Source organism: Diplotaxodon limnothrissa, linkage group LG10 (assembly GCF_057381915.1).
Source record: "Diplotaxodon limnothrissa isolate DT_005_m linkage group LG10, D_limnothrissa_male_GT1.1, whole genome shotgun sequence".
Lineage (NCBI taxonomy): Eukaryota > Metazoa > Chordata > Actinopteri > Cichliformes > Cichlidae > Diplotaxodon > Diplotaxodon limnothrissa.
In genome coordinates this window covers 424,397-445,253 of record NC_140605.1, presented here as the reverse complement: position 1 = coordinate 445,253, position 20,857 = coordinate 424,397, and the positions used below count along the sequence as shown (strand labels likewise).

Sequence of the window (20,857 nt, the reverse complement as noted above, 5' to 3'; positions counted from 1 at the left end):
CATTATGAAATAAATAGACCATCGGGAAAAACGGGATTTTGAAATAAAGACTGACTTTGAAAAAAGGTCATTTTGGAATATAAACGGCTGGAAATAAATAAAATGCCTCAGGAATAATCTGTTATTGTGAAAAATGATGACCATGAAATAATATTTCACAATAATAAGTAAATTTATATAGCAGAATGCAATATATTTCACAATAATGAGCATTTTTTTCAAAATGTGTTCCATTATTTCACAATATCATTCTCACATTACATATCTGTGTCTTATTTATTCACATAGTTATTTATTTCATCTTGACCTATTTATTTATTTAATTTTGAACGCTTTGGAGTTCCATACCAGGACTGCCAAAATGAAATAAATAAATATATCATTAAATAATTAATTAAATGTGTCAATAATTAATTAAATGTGTCAATAATTAATTAAAATGTGAAATACATAAATAATTAATTAAATGTGTCGATAATTAATTAATTGTGTCAATAATTAATTAAAATGTGAAATACATAAATAATTAATTAAATGTGTCAATAATTAATTAATTACATGTGTCATAACTATTTATTTAATTAATTAATTCCAATTTGAATTAATTATTGCCACATTTAATTAATTATTTAATTAAATGTGGCAATAATTAATTCATTATGGCAGTCCTGGCGTTCCATACATGTCTGCCTACTGGTGGCAAACATGGTCGGAGCAGATGGCCCTGCCCCTCCCTGAGCCTGGTTCTGTCGGAGGTTTCTTCCTGTTAAACGGGAGTTTTTCCTTCCCGCTTGCTCATAGGGGATCATATGATTTTTTTTGTAGGGTCTACCTTATAATATAAAGCGCCTTGAGGCAACTGTTGTTGTGATTTGGCGCTATATAAATAACATTGAATTGAACTGAAATGAATTAAATTGAATTTTGAAACTCTGATCGGCTCTTCCTGCCTTAAAACATGTGTTGCCCCAAATAGGTGAAAAACAAGAGACAGAAGACTGTCTCACATGCCCTATAACAAATATCATCTGTGCTTTTTTTTTAAAAAAAAGGATTATTTTTCATTTTTTGGGCTTGCAGAGTATAAATACAGGTTCAATTGAAGGTTTGTTACTGATGTTTGTTCAGTTTTATGCAGACTGGGGGTGTCTCAGTGGAAAAACAGAACATTGCTGATGCCGCTGTACAGACCAGCAATAAAGTTTAAGATTTGGGAGTTGAAACCCCCCTCTTTCATATGGCAGGTACAACAAGCAAAATCTTAGTCTAGGTTTGTTGTTATTCCAAATGAATCTATTAAAGATACTGTTGAACTTATCAGAAAAGAGGCAGATGAAGTGACTGAAATGGTGCTTGTTAAAACACTGGCTTTGGGATTTGTATAAAAAGTTTAACCCATCTGAGAAAATTATTTCCACATCCATCCGTTCTTGGGAGAACATTACATAAATATGACCATTCTATTCTGTCAAAGACCTGACGAGCATCCAGTGATAATAAAGCTGTATCCTTAGCATCAAATTTCTCATGAACCCTTCTTATGTTGTGAAACCCTTGACGTTCTAGTACAAAGCCATTTTAATCATTATGAACTAAATGTGTGATACTAATCTTCTTGCTAAAACTTTACAAAGTATTTCAGTGTCCAAACCCGTCTGACTTATTGGTCTACATGATGAGGTTTCAAAGTAACCATTGCCTGTCTCAGAGTGAGAGCCTCATTTTGATATGCTTTTTCATACATGTTAAAAAGCAATTATTAAATAAAAGGAATTAAGCCATGGCTTTCTGCCATCAATTAAAATACAGTGAAAATAACAATGAATAAAGTTTGACAGGTTAGAGTGAAATGGCAATCATATCAAGTCAAGACAAAGTAAACTTTATTGTCATCTCTGCTATATCCAGTGCAGCATACAGAGAGATGAGACGACAAGGCTCTAGTTACATCAGTGCAAAGCAAGCTAATAAATAGATATAAAAATGAGACAAAAATACATACATAAGCTTGAGAGTTACAAGAGTTACATATATATTTCACCTGTAATATTCTGAATATTTGTAATTGAGCTAGTCGTATACATTTAGAGCTACTTCTTATATTTTGTCAATGTTGTAATATGTTGTATTATTCAATTTAGTTCAGTCTTTTCCTGAGATATTACACGGGTGAAACGTTGCCCTGCTTTATTTGGGACTACACAGCATTTTATATCCCAGCCTTTTGGATATTGAGACACAGAAATACACACACAAGAACAAACTCGTTTGATTATCTGTGTATGCATGAATCTATAATAAGTGCCAGACAGAATACGAGCTGTATTAACAGTAAACAGTAATATTACTAAGAAGGCGATCCAAAGTCACACCGCAGTGTGGCGCTGCAGCTAGCGCTGTCACAGCAAGAAACTTTATGGTTCCATGTCTGCTGTGGATATCTGTGGGGCATTTGCGTGTTCTCCGTCTGCCTGCGTGTATTTGCTCCAAATATTCGCCCTTTTCCCACAGTCCAAAGTCCTGCGAATTTGAGCTGATGGCTCTTCACTAAGCTAGACAAAGTGCTTACAGTTTATACCAAAGGCCTGCCTCCAGATGTTTTGAGTGTGCAAAACTAGTGCGGCGTATACAACCTCATCATCCTCCTAAAATACACTGGAATACTCACGGGAATACATCGCAGTAATATAACGTGTTTATGTCTTTTCTTTATCTTGGAGTGTCGTTTTTATTTGGAATGAGGCATTCACTGAGCAGTATGAGACTAAGTTGTGGTTGTGCAGGATTCCCAGCAGCATTCCTGTAGGCTCCGCCAACAGCTGTCCAAGTGAGACTGTCCGGCAGAGCGCAGGCTAGAGGAGGGGAATGGGACCGAGAGCTAAAGCAGTGAGTTCATCAGGACAAACACACAACGGATACCGTTCCACAACAGGTATTCGAAGAATTTGAAGAGACAGCCAGACTTTTAGGGAATTCATTCAGCTTGAATTTTTAGGAAAACGGTATTCTGTGATGTCTTTCCAAGACCTTCGAGACTCTTTTGAAACGTTCTCGCAATACATGAAAACGGGGCGCAGTCGGAATAAAGAGCGATTGCAAGCCAGCCTGGCCGGGTTATGCGAGCTTGGGCTTCTCAAACAGAGACAGGAAAGCAGGGTGTTGCGCGCTCTTGGGATCAAGGACCCTTCGTCAACCGGGGGCCCGGATTGGGGAGCTCTATGCTCGGAACTTTGTGCTATGGACGCACCGAAAGGGAAGGAAAGCTGTGGTCTCAATCTCCACCATGTAAGTTCTATTTGTCCTAGCTTATTAGCCAAATTAATATTAAAGTTAGTATAGCCGATGTGAAAGCCAGCTACTTTAAATTTCAGTTGATCCGTTTTCCAAAAGTTCGCATACGAAGACAGCTGATCCCATACATAAGGGTGTGTGTGTGTGTGTGCGTGTGTGTGTGTGTGTGTGAGTGGGGGGGGTAGCGGTGTGTAGTGCTAATACCCGTGCCTCGTTTCTTAGCATTTACTTGCGCTGACTTGTAGGGATTGATTGGCTTTGAAATAGCTTCTTGCTTTTACATTACGATGGTAACTATAACGACCTAGAACGCGAAAAATGTCGGTGGCTGCTCTTTGTGCGGGGTTAGTGCATGAAAACGTGGAGAGCCAGGCATACATTACCATTTTTGGTCAGTTTGGGGGAGCTTCATTACATTATCCATTTTATGCTGAACACAGTGGCTTATCCAGAGATCTGTCTGTTGAGTTTGAATCATTTCTCACATGAAGACTGAGGTCATTATTTTGGCATTACACCAAACCATCTTTGACTCTTTAAAATGAATTCCACGAATCAACAGCAGATAAGAAGTTGCTCTGTGGCCTCAGGATGCAGTTCGGATTCTCATTCAAATATCAACTTATATATTTATATCATTGTAAATTATACATTATGCTATATATTGCAGCACAATGTAGCATGGGATAATCATTTACAGTTTTGGAATTTAATACACTATTATTATCTCCAAGGATGCTGCACTTTGTCTTGGTTTTCACTTCCAGAAATAAAGATGCAATTTAAAAAATGTAACCATGTCAACAACAGTTTGTAGTTTGAAGTATAAGACACTGTTTTTCACATTATAAAGAGCCATATTCATTCTGTGCAAATCTGAAACTCTTACTGAAACGAGGTAACATCTGAAAGACAAGTAGCTGCCATTTCTATCAATAAATCTAGTGTGCGCTTAAAACAGGAGTGAGACAAATGTCCTCCTGTAAAAGGATGCAGCAGATGAGCTGCTGACTGTGACAGTGAACAGTGTAAGACGTGCTACATGGTGAATGGTGGAGTTTGTCCGACTCGGGATAAATAGTTTAAATGTTACAACTATGCCATATAATTCTTTTTATATGACTTTGCACAACACTAGGAGCACTGGGAATACAGGGCTTGATTGTAAAGAAACAAATAGTTCCATCTTGTGACTTTCTCTCTATCTACAGAATTTAGAAAATGTCCAAACTACTCTTAAGGTTGCACACAACACTCTGCCCTAACCCCAAGAGAAGATATTGTGACTTGGAACATTTGCCTCTTGGTTTTTCTTTCTGTTTTTTATGTAGCTCATCGGTTAATTCCTAAACCATGACACCTAATGCAGTGGCACTATGGCTTCATATTGGTTTCATATATAATTTGGACTGGTTGGGACTTATAGAGGTTAATACTGAAATTAGTCATTCACCCCTTGCTCCCTTGTATTTGTTTATGTGTGTGGCAGTACTGGAAAAAAGGGACAAAAAGGCCTTATGTCTGCAATGTGGGAACAAAGACAACTAGACTGAAAAAAAAATGATGCGTATGCATGAAGAGAGGGTATCTGTGTTTATTAGTGAGGAGTTGCTGACAGCTGACAGCAGGTGGGGAAACAGAGCAACCTTCACAGTGGCCTCCAGCGTGTAAAGAGATTAATGAGAGGGTATTAGGCAATGTGAATGCATAATGTGTAGTGTGTCTGTGTGAATGCAATTCAATTCAATTCAATTTTATTTATATAGCGCCAAATCACAACAAAAGTCGCCTCTAGGCGCTTCATAAATGCACTCTGCATTATCTAACAACTATGTTAATCATAACTGAATACAAGGTCTGATTGTGTTCCTCCCTCAATAAACCACCAGAACAATATGGGAAGGACAGTTTTCTTAAGGTAGGGGGACACATTCAAATCTGTATAAATGCACTGCAAAAATAGGAAAGACTCCGTTTACTGCCAGCATTATTATTATTAGGGCCTCTATTTATAGTGAAAGCTAAATTAACTATAAACTTTAGAATTCAAAAATTGCATTTTGCGGCCTACAGTGGCATACTGGCTAAATGTTTACTCCCTGTGAATAAACCATGTTTCTTATAGCTTAACAAGTGAACTGCATGTTCACTTGCTAAGCTATAAGGTACCTGTTATTGTACATGACGTAGTTTAATTGTGATAGTAAGTGTTTGTGGGTGTAGCTGTCTGTTAATGTCTAGGTCACTGCTCTGTCTGTTTCTACCTACTCTCATCCCGGGAACGACTAGAAAGTATTTTTGCATCTGCTCACACAGTTGTGCAGTTAGGGAGTAGTTGTATGAGATTCCAAGAGATTCCTATGACTTCATTTAAAAGTATGTATGATGTCAACTTCAACGAATTATTAAATTATTACATTTACTTATATTATTAATGATTATAGGGTCCCTTGGGGGCAATGTTCCCTCTAAGCTGTGCACTGCTGGCACGCTCTCTGCACACAAAAAAAAACTAACCTGAATTGAAATGAAAATGAAAACTTTAACAATTCTGTTCTGCATGTTAGTCAGTGACTGGCTGCTCCCGTATGGGATCAGAACGATGCCGCCTTATCCCACAGTCCAGCCAATGATGCGATTCACATTCGTATGCAGCTAATCAACGTGGTTGACAGGCTATGACAGCGTCCTTATGTGCGACACCGGTGTTTTAGCAAAGCGGCTGATGTGGAGTGAAGCCACGTTAATGACAACGTGTCCAACCATTGGAGATGTGAGCAGGACAGACGGAACAACTGACGGACAAAGTGTGGACTTTATACCAGTTTTTAAATCGTGTTGATCGGCCACGTAAAACCAGAGTTATGATAAAATATCTGCAATGTTTGTTTTTCTTCCTGAATACTGTCGTTGTTTCTATTTACTGCGGGAAGAAACGGTGAAAACAGCGTTTTATAAGGAAAACGCTCGAAAGCCTGTGAGCAAAACAGCCCCCCTCCCCCAGCCTTTCCTATTGGTGGAAAAATGATATGGCAACATGGCATTTAGTTGTTTAGGAAGGGGGAAGTTTTAGGAGTGACGGCGTGTTTTGAGAGATTTGAGACGTTTAGCACAAATCTTGTGTAGTTAGTGTGTAGTTAGTGTGTAGTTAGTGTGTAGTTAGTGTGTAGTGTAGTCAATAGTTGTGTTGTGTGTCAGAACAATGAGGCGCCTGCTGAGTGTTACAGGTGTTACAGCAGTGACACATCTGCTGCTCTCAGGCCTGCAGGTATCAGGCTGTTGTTCTCCTTCATCTCATTGTGGACAGAAATTATTTTTTGGAGCGGCACAAATAATTTGTGTGGCATCAGATTTGATGCAGAACAGCTGATTGTTCTGTAAATAGTTTGAAATGTTTATTTAAAAACGCCTTGGCTGCATTTTTAGGTAAACAGCTGCAAAAAACTTTGTTTCCATAACTCAGTTACTTTTTTGAAGAAGTAACTACATAATTAATTGCCCAACATTGGTCATTATTTACTGTATTTGCAGACAGAGTTACAGACTCTCTCCCAGACCACAGACTCATAATACAGTCAGAGCTTTATAAAAAAATAAAAAAGAAGAAGTTTTTTTTTTCAAACTTGGAGTTCAGGTTATTTTTTCTTCCAATAGTGTTAACATGCTGCACAGGTCATGAACTAGATTTATTTAAATTTTCATTGTAAGTGGGCTAAAGCAGGTAATTAAAAGTAGTCTAACATAAATGCTGTAATTTGATTATTTTAATAAACATGTAACTTGGATGGATTGGATGCTGGCGTGACCACAGTGCACACGTCTGCTGTTGCTCACAGTGGTCCAAGGGACGCTCAGGGAGTTTGTGTGTTCGCTCACACACATGAAACATTAGAGGGGACGTTGCTTGGGGGTTGCATCAAGAAGGGTGTTCAGCGTAAAACTAGCAAAGTAAACATGTAGAGCTGCTGTGGCAGCCCAAAGCCATGAATGCCAAAGCCACTGTTACATTTAATATACACCACAGCGATGAGTAGCTTCTGTATGGGAAGAAAATGTGACATAAAATGTGAACACAAATAGAAGCACACAGCTTTGGAATGAATGTTCAGTCTTTGATGATTTTTTTTGACAATTTGAATTTCTTTCTGTGTGTATTACAGAGCAGTCTGCAGTTTACTCCCTGGGGTTTAAGCACATCTTTAGAAGAGCAGGTGGCAGAGCTGAAGGTGGACTGTGAAGTCAAATCATCAGATTCCACTGATCTGGATGCCAGCCAGCTCATTTCAGGTAAAATTCAAGGCAGGGATAGCTCAGTAGGTAGAGTGGTGGCTCCATGGTTCGAATCCACGGAACAGTCCCTACACACTGCTCCCCGGGTGCCCAATAGCTGCCCACTGCTTCACTGAGTGAATGGGTTAAATGCAGAGAGGAATTTCCCCAATAAAGGGGATCAATAAAGTATACATTATTACATTGAAAGGCTCACATATCTCTATTATATGATCCAGAACTGGAAACTAAGATTGAAAAATACAATCATTTGTGTAAGTTTTAAAATCATATTTATTTATTTTCATTTATTAACAGTTTAGGAGTGAAGAATAGACAGAAAAGGGAGGGAGGGGGAAAGACATGCAGCAAAGGGTCACAGGTCAAATTCAAACTGGGGCATTATGGAATTAAGGCTACATTTTTCCATGTGTTTGAATTACTTTGTATTTGTGTGTGGATTACTCACAAAAGCATGCATTTGTGAGTAATTTAGATCTGTCATGGGAGCATGAAATTCTATTAATGTCAAAAGTTCCACACGGGAAAGAAATCAACAGCACAGTGTGCTAATTCAACAAGTGTAGAGCTCAACAGCTACGCGTGCAAACAAGCCATGTTGCATGCGACAGTGTCTGCTTTGTGAACACTGCAACAGATGCACACTCCTGCAGTAACTCCCTGCTCTTGAAGCTGAATCCTGCACGCACCAATCAACTGAATTTAGACTTTTCGGACAGCAGTGCCCAAACGAAGAAAAACCTCTAGTTTACCATTAAAGTAATCCAGTAACAGCTGTCAGCATTTCCACTGCTACGCAGAAAACAATACGTGTTGACAGTTAATTTGGCTAACTTCATTTTCCAAAATGTAAAGAAATATAGTTTCTAACAGAGCTCAATGTTGCTGCCACAAACTGAGGTACACTGGTCCATCAAGTGACCAATCACATTAATACCCCGCTTCCTTTGGGCTCCGCCCTTCAAACACTTAAAGGTCAGTTTTTTCCAATGAGCATCTCCAAAACTGCAGCTCTTGTGGGACTGTTTACCAGTACTGACACCTCAGTAACAGTAATAGTGGTGATCCAGTGACAGCGACAGCCAAGGCTCATTGATGCATGTGGGGAACAGTGGCTGGGCCGTGTGCTTTGATCCAACACACAACATAGAGTAGCTCACATTGCAGAAAAAAGTTCATGCTGGTTCTGATAGAAAGGTGTCAGAATCACAGTGCATCACAGATGTTTGCTGTTTTGGCAGCAACACGGGGACCAACACAACATAATTGGCAGCTGGTCAATAGGCCTAATCTGTGTAAGTACCACAGTTTACTTTTAACAAAGACAGAATGATTTTACAGGTCTTCGTTTGTTATATGTATGAGACTAGTAGACTCACAACCATGACTGGAAAATAGATGCGAAGAGAATTACTAGTGTGCAAAAGCATAATCAGTAATATCAATAGCAATCTAAGAATATGCTATAATCTCACACCATCCTCTTCAACTAAGCCAAAAACAGATATTGTAGTGGAGGTATCAGAAATACACAGCATTATGGCACTGATTCCTTCTTTAGCACTATGGTCACCCTGGTGTGTCGGCCAGAACACCACTGAAGGCCAAATTGTCCCAGAGTACAGAAGAAACAGCTTGAGGTTTGGTTTGAGGCACTTTATTCTCACGACTCAGTTCCTGTGGCTCTAAACACGGGTGTGCGTGTGTGGTTTGTTATTATTCACGCACACATCACATCCCATCGACAAATCCACCTCTCGTCCGACACTAAACTGGCCACCTTACTAACTGGATGACGTCACCTGACGGTGGGCTGGCTCAAACTAACAGAAGGTTAAACATTAAATGAACAGTATATAAACTTACAAACACCTGTATAAGAACTCAAATAGAATTATCCTTTGAACTTGGGGCCTTTTATGCAGATATAGTCTTGCTAAATGAACAAAAAACAACACACACACACACACACACAGAGAGAGAGAGAGACCCATTAACGACTCAGTTCAGAAGGACTGAACGGGGTCACCGTATCACAAAACAAATTGACATCAACAGGTTTGCAGGCGTTTTGGACAAATGGCAGGGTCAGGAAATAATATTTTTCAGAAAAAACTACCTGATTTCGTCAGTGGAGGAGATATGACTGAGTAAAACCCTGAAAAAGTAAAATTTAATTCATAAGGAAAATGTATACACATATGTATAAAAATGACTTTATTTCCCAATTTAAACATGTAGTACAACTCTTAAAATGTGTCTTAATTACTAGTAAACTAGTAAAACACACAGGAAGAGCCCATTTTCATATTCATGTTGACCTTCAGAGTGTTTCCCTGGCTGCCACCTTGTAACATCCTTTGCTTCCCACTGCACTGTATTAGCCAGTAAACACTAATTAGTGCTTTGAACTGATGCATAATACAACCCAAATTATTTCAGCCATCTTGGGTGCCACTGTCAGAAGAAATGGACGATATGGTAAATGATCATTTGACACACCTCAGCTTTAAACAGGTGATTTCACTCCATTTTAGTCTTTAAAACTGGAGATTTTGCTGTGTGATTTTTGTTATTCTTAAAGTGACACTAGAGAGTGTCTATATGAGTCCACTCCTCTGAGTGTTAAATGAACACTTTTGATAGTGTTATATTTTTAAAAGTAACCTAGTCAGTTTTGAAGATTAACAATGACTAACACTGAGCAGTGTTGATTTTCTAACACTGGAACATAACTCAAAATGTTAGAAATATTCCAGTGTTTGAAAATCAGTACTGGAGATTTTGCTGTGTAGGAGAAAGATTTGTAGTAAACAAAAATTGACAAATTTTAGAATTACATATGCCACATTCATTGTGTTTGGGTTTTTTTGCTTGTTGTTTCAGTACAGTGCAGTGGAATAAGCAAAACTGATTAAGTCTAAACAGTAGTAAAGTTCAGCTACAGTTAGCTGGATCATACCTACAGTTGCTTGCAAGGGTATTCGGCCCCCTTGAACTTTCCCACATTTTGTCACATTACAGCCACAAACATGAATCAATGTTAAGACCAACACAAAGTGGTGCACACGTGAGAAGTGGAACGAAAATCATACATGATTCCAAACATTTTTTACAAATAAATAACTGCAAAGTGGGGTGTGTGTAATTATTCAGCCCCCTGAGTCAATACTTTGTAGAACCAGCTTTTGCTGCAGTTACAGCTGCCAGTCTTTTAGGGTCTGTCTCTACCAGCTGTGCACATCTACAGACTGAAATCTTTGCCCATTCTTCTTTGCAAAACAGCTCCAGCTCAGTCAGATTAGATGCACAGCGTTTGTGAACAGCAGTTTTCAGATCTTGCCACAGATTCTGGATTGGATTTAGATCTGGACTTTGACTGGGCCAGTCTAACACATGGATATGTTTTGTTTTAAACCATCCCATTGTTGCCCTGGCTTTATGTTTAGGGTCGTTGTCCTGCTGGAAGCTGAACCTCCGCCCCAGTCTCAAGTCTTTTGCAGACTCCAAGAGGTTTTCTTCCAAGACTGCCCTGTATTTGGCTCCATCCATCTTCCCATCAACTCTGACCAGCTTCCCTGTCCCTGCTGAAGAGAAGCCCCCCCAGAGCATGATGCTGCCACCACCATATCTGACAGTGGGGATGGTGTGTTCAGAGTGATGTGCAGTGTTAGTTTTCCACACATAGCGTTTTGCATTTTGGTCTCATCTGACCAGAGCAGCTTCCTCCACATGTTTGCTGTGTCCCCCACATGGCTTGTGGCAAACTGCAAACAGGACTTCTTCTGGTTTTCTGTTAACAATGGCTTTCTTCTTGCCACTCTTCCATAAAGGACAACTTTGTGCAGTGCACGACTAATAGTTGTCCTGTGGACAGATTCCCCCACCTGAGCTGTAGATCTCTGCAGCTCGTCCAGAGTCACCATGGGCCTCTTGGCTGCATTTCTGATCAGCTCCTTGTTCGGCCTGAGAGTTTAGGTGGACGGCCTTGTCTTGGTAGGTTTACAGTTGTGCCATACTCCTTCCATTTCTGAATGATGGCTTGAACAGTGCTCCGTGGATGTTCAAGGCTTGGGAAATCTTTGTGTAGCCTAAGCCTGCTTTAAATGTCTCAATAACTTTATCCCTGACCTGTCTGGTGTGTTCTTTGGACTTCATGGTGTCATGCCGTCACAGAGCAGCTGTATTTGTACTGACATTAGATCACACACAGGTGCACTCTGTTTAGTCATTAGCACTCATCAGGCAACGTCTATGTGCAACTGACTGCACTCAGACCAAAGGGGGCTGAATAATTACGCACACCCCACTTTGCAGTTATTTATTTGTAACAAATGTTTGGAATCATGTCTGATTTTCGTTCCACTTCTCACGTGTGCACCACTTTGTGTTGGTCTTTCACGTGGAATTCCAATAACATTGATTCATGTTTGTGGCTGTAATGTGACAAAATGTGGGAAAGTTCAAGGGGGCCGAATACTTTTGCAAGCCACTGTATATTCATAGTGCTTACAGAAAGCTAGTATGCATTCACTTCATTTACTTGACAAAGATAAGCCACAGGGATGTGCAGTCATGCTGTGTTCTCCTATGCAGGGGCACAATTACATACATTTACCAGTGATTCCCAAACGTTTTTGGTTAAGCCCCCCTTTGTTTTACAAGAGCAATCTTATTGTTTACATGAGATGAATTTCTACAATGGCAGATAGAGCCAAAATACTGTTATTGTTAATCTGACTATCTGCAGGTTTTACAGGCTTACATACACACACGCAGTTACTGTCCCTCCATTTACAAAAGCAGAGGCGTCACGGTGTGATTATTTTACGTGTAGTTGTTTTTTCCTGTGTAATAATATTCAACATTTCTATTAATACATTTTTCAAAAATGCCTCTCTGTGCAAAATGGTTTCAAAAACATAAACAGCTGTGGGATCCTGTTTGTCTGTGATTTGAACCGGGGGAACAAATTATGGCAGGATCAGCCTGATGTTATTTGTATCCCACTGTAACTTTACTGTATACAGAGCTAACATCTCCAAAATGTCAGGTGTAGTTAGTCATTACAAAAAGTGTTTGTGAACTAAAAATGTGGGGTACTGTTTGTCCGTGAGTTTGAGAGCCCAGCGCTGCTCCCGACGCAGGAAAAACTAATTCTGTGGCAGAGACCTACAGTGGGGCAAAAAAGTATTTAGTCAGCCACCGATTGTGCAAGTTCCCCCACCTAAAATGATGACAGAGGTCAGTAATTTGCACCAGAGGTACACTTCAACTGTGAGAGACAGAATGTGAAAAAATAAATCCATGAATCCACATGGTAGGATTTGTAAAGAATTTATTCGTAAATTAGGGTGGAAAATAAGTATTTGGTCACCTCAAACAAGGAAAATCTCTGGCTCTCACAGACCTGTAACGTCTTCTGTAAGAAGCTTTTCTGTCCCCCACTCGTTACCTGTATGAATGGCACCTGTTTGAACTCATCATCTGTATAAAAGACACCTGTCCACAGCCTCAAACAGTCAGACTCCAAACTCCGCCATGGCCAAGACCAAAGAGCTTTCGAAGGACACCAGGAAAAGTATTGTAGACCTGCACCAGACTGGGAAGAGTGAATCTACAATAGGCAAGCAGCTTGGTGTGAAAAAATCAACTGTGGGAGCAATCATCAGAAAATGGAAGACATACAAGACCACTGATAATCTCCCTCGATCTGGGGCTCCACGCAAGATCTCATCCCGTGGGGTCAAAATGATCATGAGAATGGTGAGCAAAGATCCCAGAACCACACGGGGGGACCTGGTGAAAGACCTGCAGAGAGCTGGGACCAAAGTAACAAAGGTCACCATCAGTAACACACTACAACGGCAGGGAATCAAATCCCGCAGTGCCAGACGTGTTCCGCTGCTGAAGCCAGTGCATGTCCAGGCCCGTCTGAAGTTTGCCAGAGAGCACATGGATGATACAGCAGAGGATTGGGAGAATGTCATGTGGTCAGATGAAACTAAAGTAGAACTTTTTGGTATAAACTCAACTCGTCGTGTTTGGAGGAAGAAGAATACTGAGTTGCATCCCAAGAACACCATACCTACTGTGAAGCATGGGGGTGGAAACATCATGCTATGGGGCTGTTTTTCTGCCAAGGGGACAGGACGACTGATCCGTGTTAAGGACAGAATGAATGGGGCCATGTATCGTGAGATTTTGAGCCAAAACCTCCTTCCATCAGTGAGAACTTTGAAGATGAAACGAGGCTGGGTCTTCCAACATGACAATGATCCAAAACACACCGCCCGGGCAACAAAGGAGTGGCTCCGTAAGAAGCATTTGAAAGTCCTGGAGTGGCCTAGCCAGTCTCCAGACCTCAACCCCATAGAAAATCTGTGGCGGGAGTTGAAAGTCCGTGTTGCTCGGCGACAGCCCCAAAACATCACTGCTCTCGAGAAGATCTGCATGGAGGAATGGGCCAAAATACCAGCTACTGTGTGTGCAAACCTGGTAAAGACCTATAGTAAACGTTTGACCTCTGTTATTGCCAACAAAGGTTATGTTACAAAGTATTGAGTTGTATTTTTGTTATTGACCAAATACTTATTTTCCACCCTGATTTACCAATAAATTCTTTACAAATCCTACCATGTGGATTCATGGATTTTTTTTTTTCACATTCTGTCTCTCACAGTTGAAGTGTACCTCTGGTGCAAATTACTGACCTCTGTCATCATTTTAGGTGGGGGAACTTGCACAATCGGTGGCTGACTAAATACTTTTTTGCCCCACTGTACCTCGGCACTTGTGCAGGTGAAGCCAAAGGGAAGATATGCTTCACCATATTTTCTAGTCTTTGGCTTGGAAGGAAGTTGTTTGTAAACAAATTTGGCGATGCTTCATCTCCTGCTTTGCGTTTGTGTGGGAGCCCCGTCAAAAACCTGTCCATTACGCTAGCAGTGTCCAAACATTCTTTCTTTGTTTTGTTTTTTTCTTTTCATACTGTGCCCCCGCCTGCAATGGCGCTGTGCCCCGCCTAGGGGGCGCGCCCCACACTTTGGGAACCTCTGCATTAATCTATAATTGATCAATATATTTGTTGGTGTGTATGATGGAGGAAGGACGAGCTATCCACAGGAAGCATTTTGAAAAAAAAATGACCAGGCTTGTGAAGTTGAACAGCTCTAGTTGTTCAGGTTTTTATTTATGGATTTGTAAAATCGATTTACATACATTCAGATTGTTTTGTATTTGTCATCGGACTGAAGCACAAGTTTGCAAGTATTCAAAATGACTCACAAATCATTGCATTTGTAAATCTTAGCTTGTGTTTGTGGATCATGTCATACACATTTGTGAGCCCTTTCAGATAAGTTTAACCCCATAGTGATGAAGAAATTTATTCCTAGAAACTGGTGGACTGTTGTTAAAAGGAGAACACGGCCCTGTCCCATTTGTCGAGTGTTGCTGCCATCAACTTCAAAATGACCTCTTTTCTATTTTCTATTATGAATAAACTATAGATTTATAAGATTCTGTTTTTAATTTACATTTGACATACATGCCAACTTTTCTTAGAACTGTAATTGTATCATATTTTCATAAGCAGTTCAGTTTCACATCTATAACATAGAGCGACAGACAGTAGCCGATGTTTTATCGGTTTTCTAATAATTCCACTCTTGTGGAAAGGTGCCTTTTTCAAGTTACTGCACATAAAAGGTGTCATATCCTAGGTCTAACCCTAGCCTTTCTTGACACCTGAAAATTTAGCTTATGGCTGTAAAATAAAGACAAAACATTGGTGTAGACATGTTTAATGGTTATCACACTGACGTTTTATTTTAAATCCTTGCAGTTTAAGCACATGGAAGAGTCTAGGCATATTATTCCTCTAATAAGGTTAATAGATTATTGAGTGAAAACTACTGTATTGTTTGTGTATCAATTATAAGTGTCACACTGGTCCATAGTTTTTCATTTTTATCTGCAATGGTCAAGATTCATAATTACAGGTAAATGTTCATTAAAGTGAGAACTGACATCAGAATGATCATATGTATTACCTCTGCTTTTTATTTTTGTTAGGGAAAGCCCGTGTAGCCAAGGAAAATGGATCTTCTGAAATGAATTGCTACCCCGTGACCTCATGTTCCCTCTCAGCCCCCGAGGGGAGTGGTGAGAAAGAGACAAAAAAAACATACATGTCCACCCTGACAAGACATGCCATCGTTACCGGTGCTTTAGGGAAATTGAAAGAAGTTGACCCCAGTCTGTATGATTATCAACAAACCCAAAAGGTTGAGACTTACATATTTGGAGTGATTCAACGACGAACTCTACCCACACGGCCCTCAAAGCCTCGTACGAGCCTGGCACATGATGCCCGAGTTGTTAATGTGGTAAGGCAGAGTAGTTTATGCCAAAAGGATGAACAACATTTACCAAAACAGGAGTTGGCTCAAGAGATCATTGCACCCTCCCAGTGGTCAGAAGGAATTGCTTCAGAGGCTGGCCTTAACCTAGATCAGGAGCAATACCTTAGGATAGGGCCTACTGAAGATCCCCCACTCCCATATCATCTTCAGCAAAAGGGGCTTTATACCAAACCCAGGCAAGCCTCCATGACGCTGCTTGACTATCCACATGGTAAAGATGTCCAACCAGACTCCAGCACTACTGAGCCTGACTTATCCCAACGTCTCCCCAAGTACCAGTCGCCTCCAGCAGCAGCAGCAGCAGCAAAGTCTACTCAACCATCTTCTCCCGAAGATCATCTGGTCAGTGCCGAGTATATTCCGGGTCAGCCTTGTCGGACCTCCAACCGAGCTTATGCACATCACCACACCAACCACCACAAAGGTCCTGGGGTGTCCAAATCCAACCGATGTGCATATTCTCCAGAAAGACTCTATCATCAGGAGCAGCAACCCACGGCTTTTCATATCCAACCCCCAAGGTACAGAGGAGGCCCAAAGAAATGTCGATCAAATGAAGACAGAGGTGGTGCCAGCAGAAAGCCAGGGAAGAAGGCGTGCAGGTCTCAGTCAGAGAATAGCTTACAAAGGTTTCCAGAGCGCAAGTTTAATACAGTCGAGAAGGATGGTAGTGGAAGTGGGAACGCTGGAAGGGGAAGCCGCGGTAATCAACCCAGAAGCAAAAAGCAGCAACAAAGTAGCGGTAGCTACAGGCGCTCGCTGTCCACTTTGGAGCTCAGCCAAGATGAAGCTGATCAGCCACCTGTGACAATACCTGTGCAAAGCAACCAAAACTGCTGTCTTAGGCGCACACGTAAACCCCGTCCTACACACGCATCATATGCTTACCCCACAACCTCGCACCATTTCCACCATCATCAGCACATGGAGTTTCAGTTGGAAAGGGACCAAACGCAACTGTGTCAGGCCACCGATGATTATTCTCACGCAGGTCAGGTAGAGTCTGAGTCGAGCATGAGTGAGGCTGACTCTCCAGATTCCAGCTCATTGTCCAGTGATTCAGATGAAAGTGGTGGTCTGGTTTGGCCACAGCAATTACCCCCAAGACTTTCCCTCCCATCAACACTTGCTCCATCTGGAGCACCTCTGCAGCCTAAGGCTTTTGTCAAGATAAAGGCCTCACATGCACTTAAAAAGAAGATCTTGCGCTTCCGTACTGGTTCACTGAAAGTAATGACCACTGTATGAAGTGAAACGAATGCCAAAGTGAAGTAACATGAGATGCAGTCCTTGAGTTTATGTACAGTGATGACATATTACATGGAAATGCTAATGAACTGATTTTGGACATGAATGGGTTTTAGTCTCAACAAGCAATGAAGGAAATGGCTGTCACTCTATGCATCTCCAATCTCTGTTTCAAAAGTAAGATGTAGAAATGACATTTTCCATGATAGTAGAAGTCTTAAATAGATGACTCACGCTAAAAAAGTCCTTGTCTTTGTTCAGATAAGTCCTGAAACACTGTCACGCATGCACATGTATATCATATTCCAAACCATGTATATCTTCACTTGAACTACCCTGACACAAATGAAAACGATAAGGGGCCTAATGTTAGACCAAGACTTTTGTTTGGGACTTGGTTGTATAAATCACAACACTACAGACTGTGTGTCTGTAGTGTGAAATTCATTTCACAACACTACTCCTCTTAAGGCACAACATACCAACAAGGTTTCACTAGAAACCAAGTTTCAAAGGTTTTGGTGAGCTTGCTGTCTGAATGTGCCTACTTTTACTCACCCAAAATGGTGCTATGTGTAAATCAAAAGCACTTATGAGCAGAGCTTAAGTACATTAATATTAATTTGTTTTATATAATATATTTGCATTGTTTAGTATGTCGTATGAAAGTAAGTCATTCATTTATAGGTATGTAGATGAGCACAGGCTAGTAGAACGACTGCAGCATTTAAATAAAGTCATTGCCAATCGTATTTAAATGTATTTGGCAAATAACTTGACCCCAGTTCAGTCACAGAGAGATGGCAGACTGATAGTAGACCAGTGACTCTGTCTTTATTGCCTGTTTATCATTTTACACATTTACAATAATTTTTAACATTAAGTTTTGTTGCTATCTTCAACCACTGTGTGACTCTGATGTCTCTGATATCTAAGGCTTAATATTCTCTTTCAAGTGTGTAATGTCAACTTTACAAAATTAAGGATGCAATAAGTTGGACAAGGGATTTAAAAATAGCAGATTATTTGAAATCAATCACCATAAAAATGAAATAATAAATGCTTCTATTGTGACAATGACTCAGCACACACACAGGCAGCTTTGCAGGGTGAGTGTCCATTTATTCACAATGTTTACAACACCACAGCACTGAGCACACTCATGTCTCCAGTCCCAGCAGGCTACTCAAACGGGGTGATTGCTCAGACAATCAGTCCCAGCTGCTCTGGAAAACTGAGCTTTCTGGTAACGTTAAATCAAACCGTGCTCTTTTCCCAAACTTAGCCAAATATCTTTGGTGCCTATGAGTAACCAAACAAAGGTCAGCTGCTCTCTTCAAAGCAATTTTGTGATCAAGACAGGAATAAAGTAAAAAAGGTGTGGTTATTATTTTATGTTCTTTGCCTTACCAAACAAAGTGCCTTTAGGTGGCTGCTATATAAATAAAATTGAATTGAACTGATATTTGTGTGTGTGTGTGTGTGTGTGTGTGTGTGTGTGTGTGTGTGTGTGTGTGTGTGTGTGTGACCAAAGGGGGATTTCTATGGGCTGGGCTGTTTTATGACTTTAGGATTTAGCTGTTTCAGTTAACTGAAGGGGAGAGGAGAAAACATGTCAACACAGCAGCAAAAGAAAAACTTGCAGCCACATTTGAAAATATTTAACACTGAGTCAGAAACCAGTTGATTTCAGCTTTTTTGTGCTATGCTACAGTCCGTTTATAGCTTTTTCTCCATTCCTTCATTCCTCCATCTGGTAGTAGTTAGAAACAGAACCCTCCCTTCTGGCCAAGAACCGAGAGTATTTCCTGCTTAGTTGGTGGTGGGACAGAGAGGCATAGAGCCTGCAGAGGAAACCCCAGAGAGAGAAACAGAGGCACAGTTAGAGCGTGGGAGGAGGGTGAACGAAGGCCTCATGCACATACATCTGGCTTTCATTACCCAGACAGAGAAGGTGATGGTAAGTGAGGGCAGACAGACAGAGGGCTTGTATATGTGCCACTTTTGGAGATACTGTACATTTCTCTCTTATTTTGATGTTTTTCTGACTTTCACTAAGTTTATCTACATTTCAAAAGCTTGGAACCGACTTTCTAAACCTGCCTTCACTGTAAACAGAACAGCAAGAAGGCGTGGCTCATTTTTTTCGCTATTATTTTAACTTTTTTCTGTTTGTAAAAACATGAATCTTGGTGCTCTGGGCCTTCAATGTAAAGCTCGTGTACTAGTCGTGTCAGCCAAGTCCTGAGGGAATGACAGAGCCATCAGAAGAGTAGTCAAAGAGCAAAAGGTTCAAAGAATTTAAAAAAATAAGAGCACACAGAGAAAATGGTTTGGTGTGAATGTTTAATCCCCCTCTAACAGTTTCTCCCCAGGGACACAACACAACTGATATTTTGACGTCATGTTTAAAATGCAGTCAGTCCAAAAAACATAATTATGTTAAACTCAGTTACTCAGGATTTATGGTTTAGCAGGAAATCTCCACCATGGCTGTGTCCTATCTGCGAAACACTTTGAAAACCTACGACATAACCCAACGTGAGTCTCCCAAAATATGTGCATCAGAGCGACAGACCCCACCTCAAAAGCACAGAGAGAGACCACAACTCCCCACAAAGGCCAAGAGCTAAACTAAAACACTGATGTTTAATGGTCATGTCAGCTTTGGTAACATAGAAATCTAGTGTAGTGTATTAATCTTCTTGTTTTACTGTGAAGTTGTAAAATGGTGTATTGAAACATGTTTTAAAGAGCTCAAACAAAGAAAGTTCTTATGTTCCCCAATGACTAATATATTGCTTTAAAGTTTGGAGATGATCCAGTGGAAAGCAAAGCTCTGAACAGGCTGAAACCTTTGGCTTCTACAAAGTGTAAACTTGAGATTTTTATTTATAGTGTGTGAGTTTGTAAAACTTTATCCATTCATTGTTATGTCGTAGGGCAAGGGTGGGCAACTCCAGGCCTGGAAGGCTGGCGTCCCTGCAGGTTTTAGACATGTCGTTGAACCAACACAGCTGATTTAAATGGCTAAATTAGCTCCTCAACATGTCCTGAAGTTCTCCAGAGGCCTGGTAACGAACTAATCATGTGATTCAGGTGTGTTGACCCAAGGTGAGATCTAAAACCTGCAGGACACCGGAGTTGGACAAAGTCTCTGCACTCCTGTCCCTTTAACTTTCCTCTTGTGTTAGCTTCCTGTTATCATCTCTTATGTTAACGGGTCGGTTTTGACCCGTGAATTAAATCAGCTATAAAATACACTAAACACAATAAGTTATCATCCAATTTGTTTCTCATCTCTTGGTTACCTTGTTAGGCTTCCTTATCCATGAAAATGTTGGTTTTAATACTTTTGGTGTGGGCCTCTTTTTTGTCACTATACCCCTCCATTTCAATACAAAAAAAAATAGGAAAATTAACCTCAAGAGAATCATATTAATAAACAAAAGGTTTTTGTGTTACCTGACTATTACTGAGGGACACATCGCTTAAATAAATCTATTTTATTGATTTTTTCATTTTAAGATTAATAACTAAAATATATATATACACATACACATATACATATATACACATACATATATACATATATACACATA

The 20,857-nt window shown here is 40.3% G+C and overlaps 1 protein-coding gene across 1 annotated transcript; it reads left to right on the top strand.

Moving 5' to 3' along the window:
• Positions 1 to 2,871: 2,871 nt before the first annotated feature.
• LOC146623663 (uncharacterized) lies at positions 2,872 to 17,857 on the top strand. The gene is made up of 3 exons (XM_085363273.1): positions 2,872 to 3,285; positions 7,452 to 7,578; positions 15,658 to 17,857. Exons 1-3 carry the CDS (start codon positions 3,013 to 3,015, stop codon positions 17,253 to 17,255), a joined length of 1,998 nt encoding a protein of 665 aa, XP_085219399.1. The 5' UTR covers positions 2,872 to 3,012; the 3' UTR covers positions 17,256 to 17,857.
• Positions 17,858 to 20,857: the final 3,000 nt, after the last annotated feature.

What these genes read in the sequence shown, in the direction of transcription:
- LOC146623663 (XM_085363273.1), top strand. Translation starts at nt 3,013, where the DNA reads ATGTCTTTCCAAGACCTTCGAGACTCTTTTGAAACGTTCTCGCAATAC. An exon ending in GTGGTCTCAATCTCCACCAT is followed by an intron (nt 3,286 to 7,451) that starts GTAAGTTCTATT and finishes TGTGTATTACAG; the next exon opens with AGCAGTCTGCAGTTTACTCC. An exon ending in TGCCAGCCAGCTCATTTCAG is followed by an intron (nt 7,579 to 15,657) that starts GTAAAATTCAAG and finishes TATTTTTGTTAG; the next exon opens with GGAAAGCCCGTGTAGCCAAG.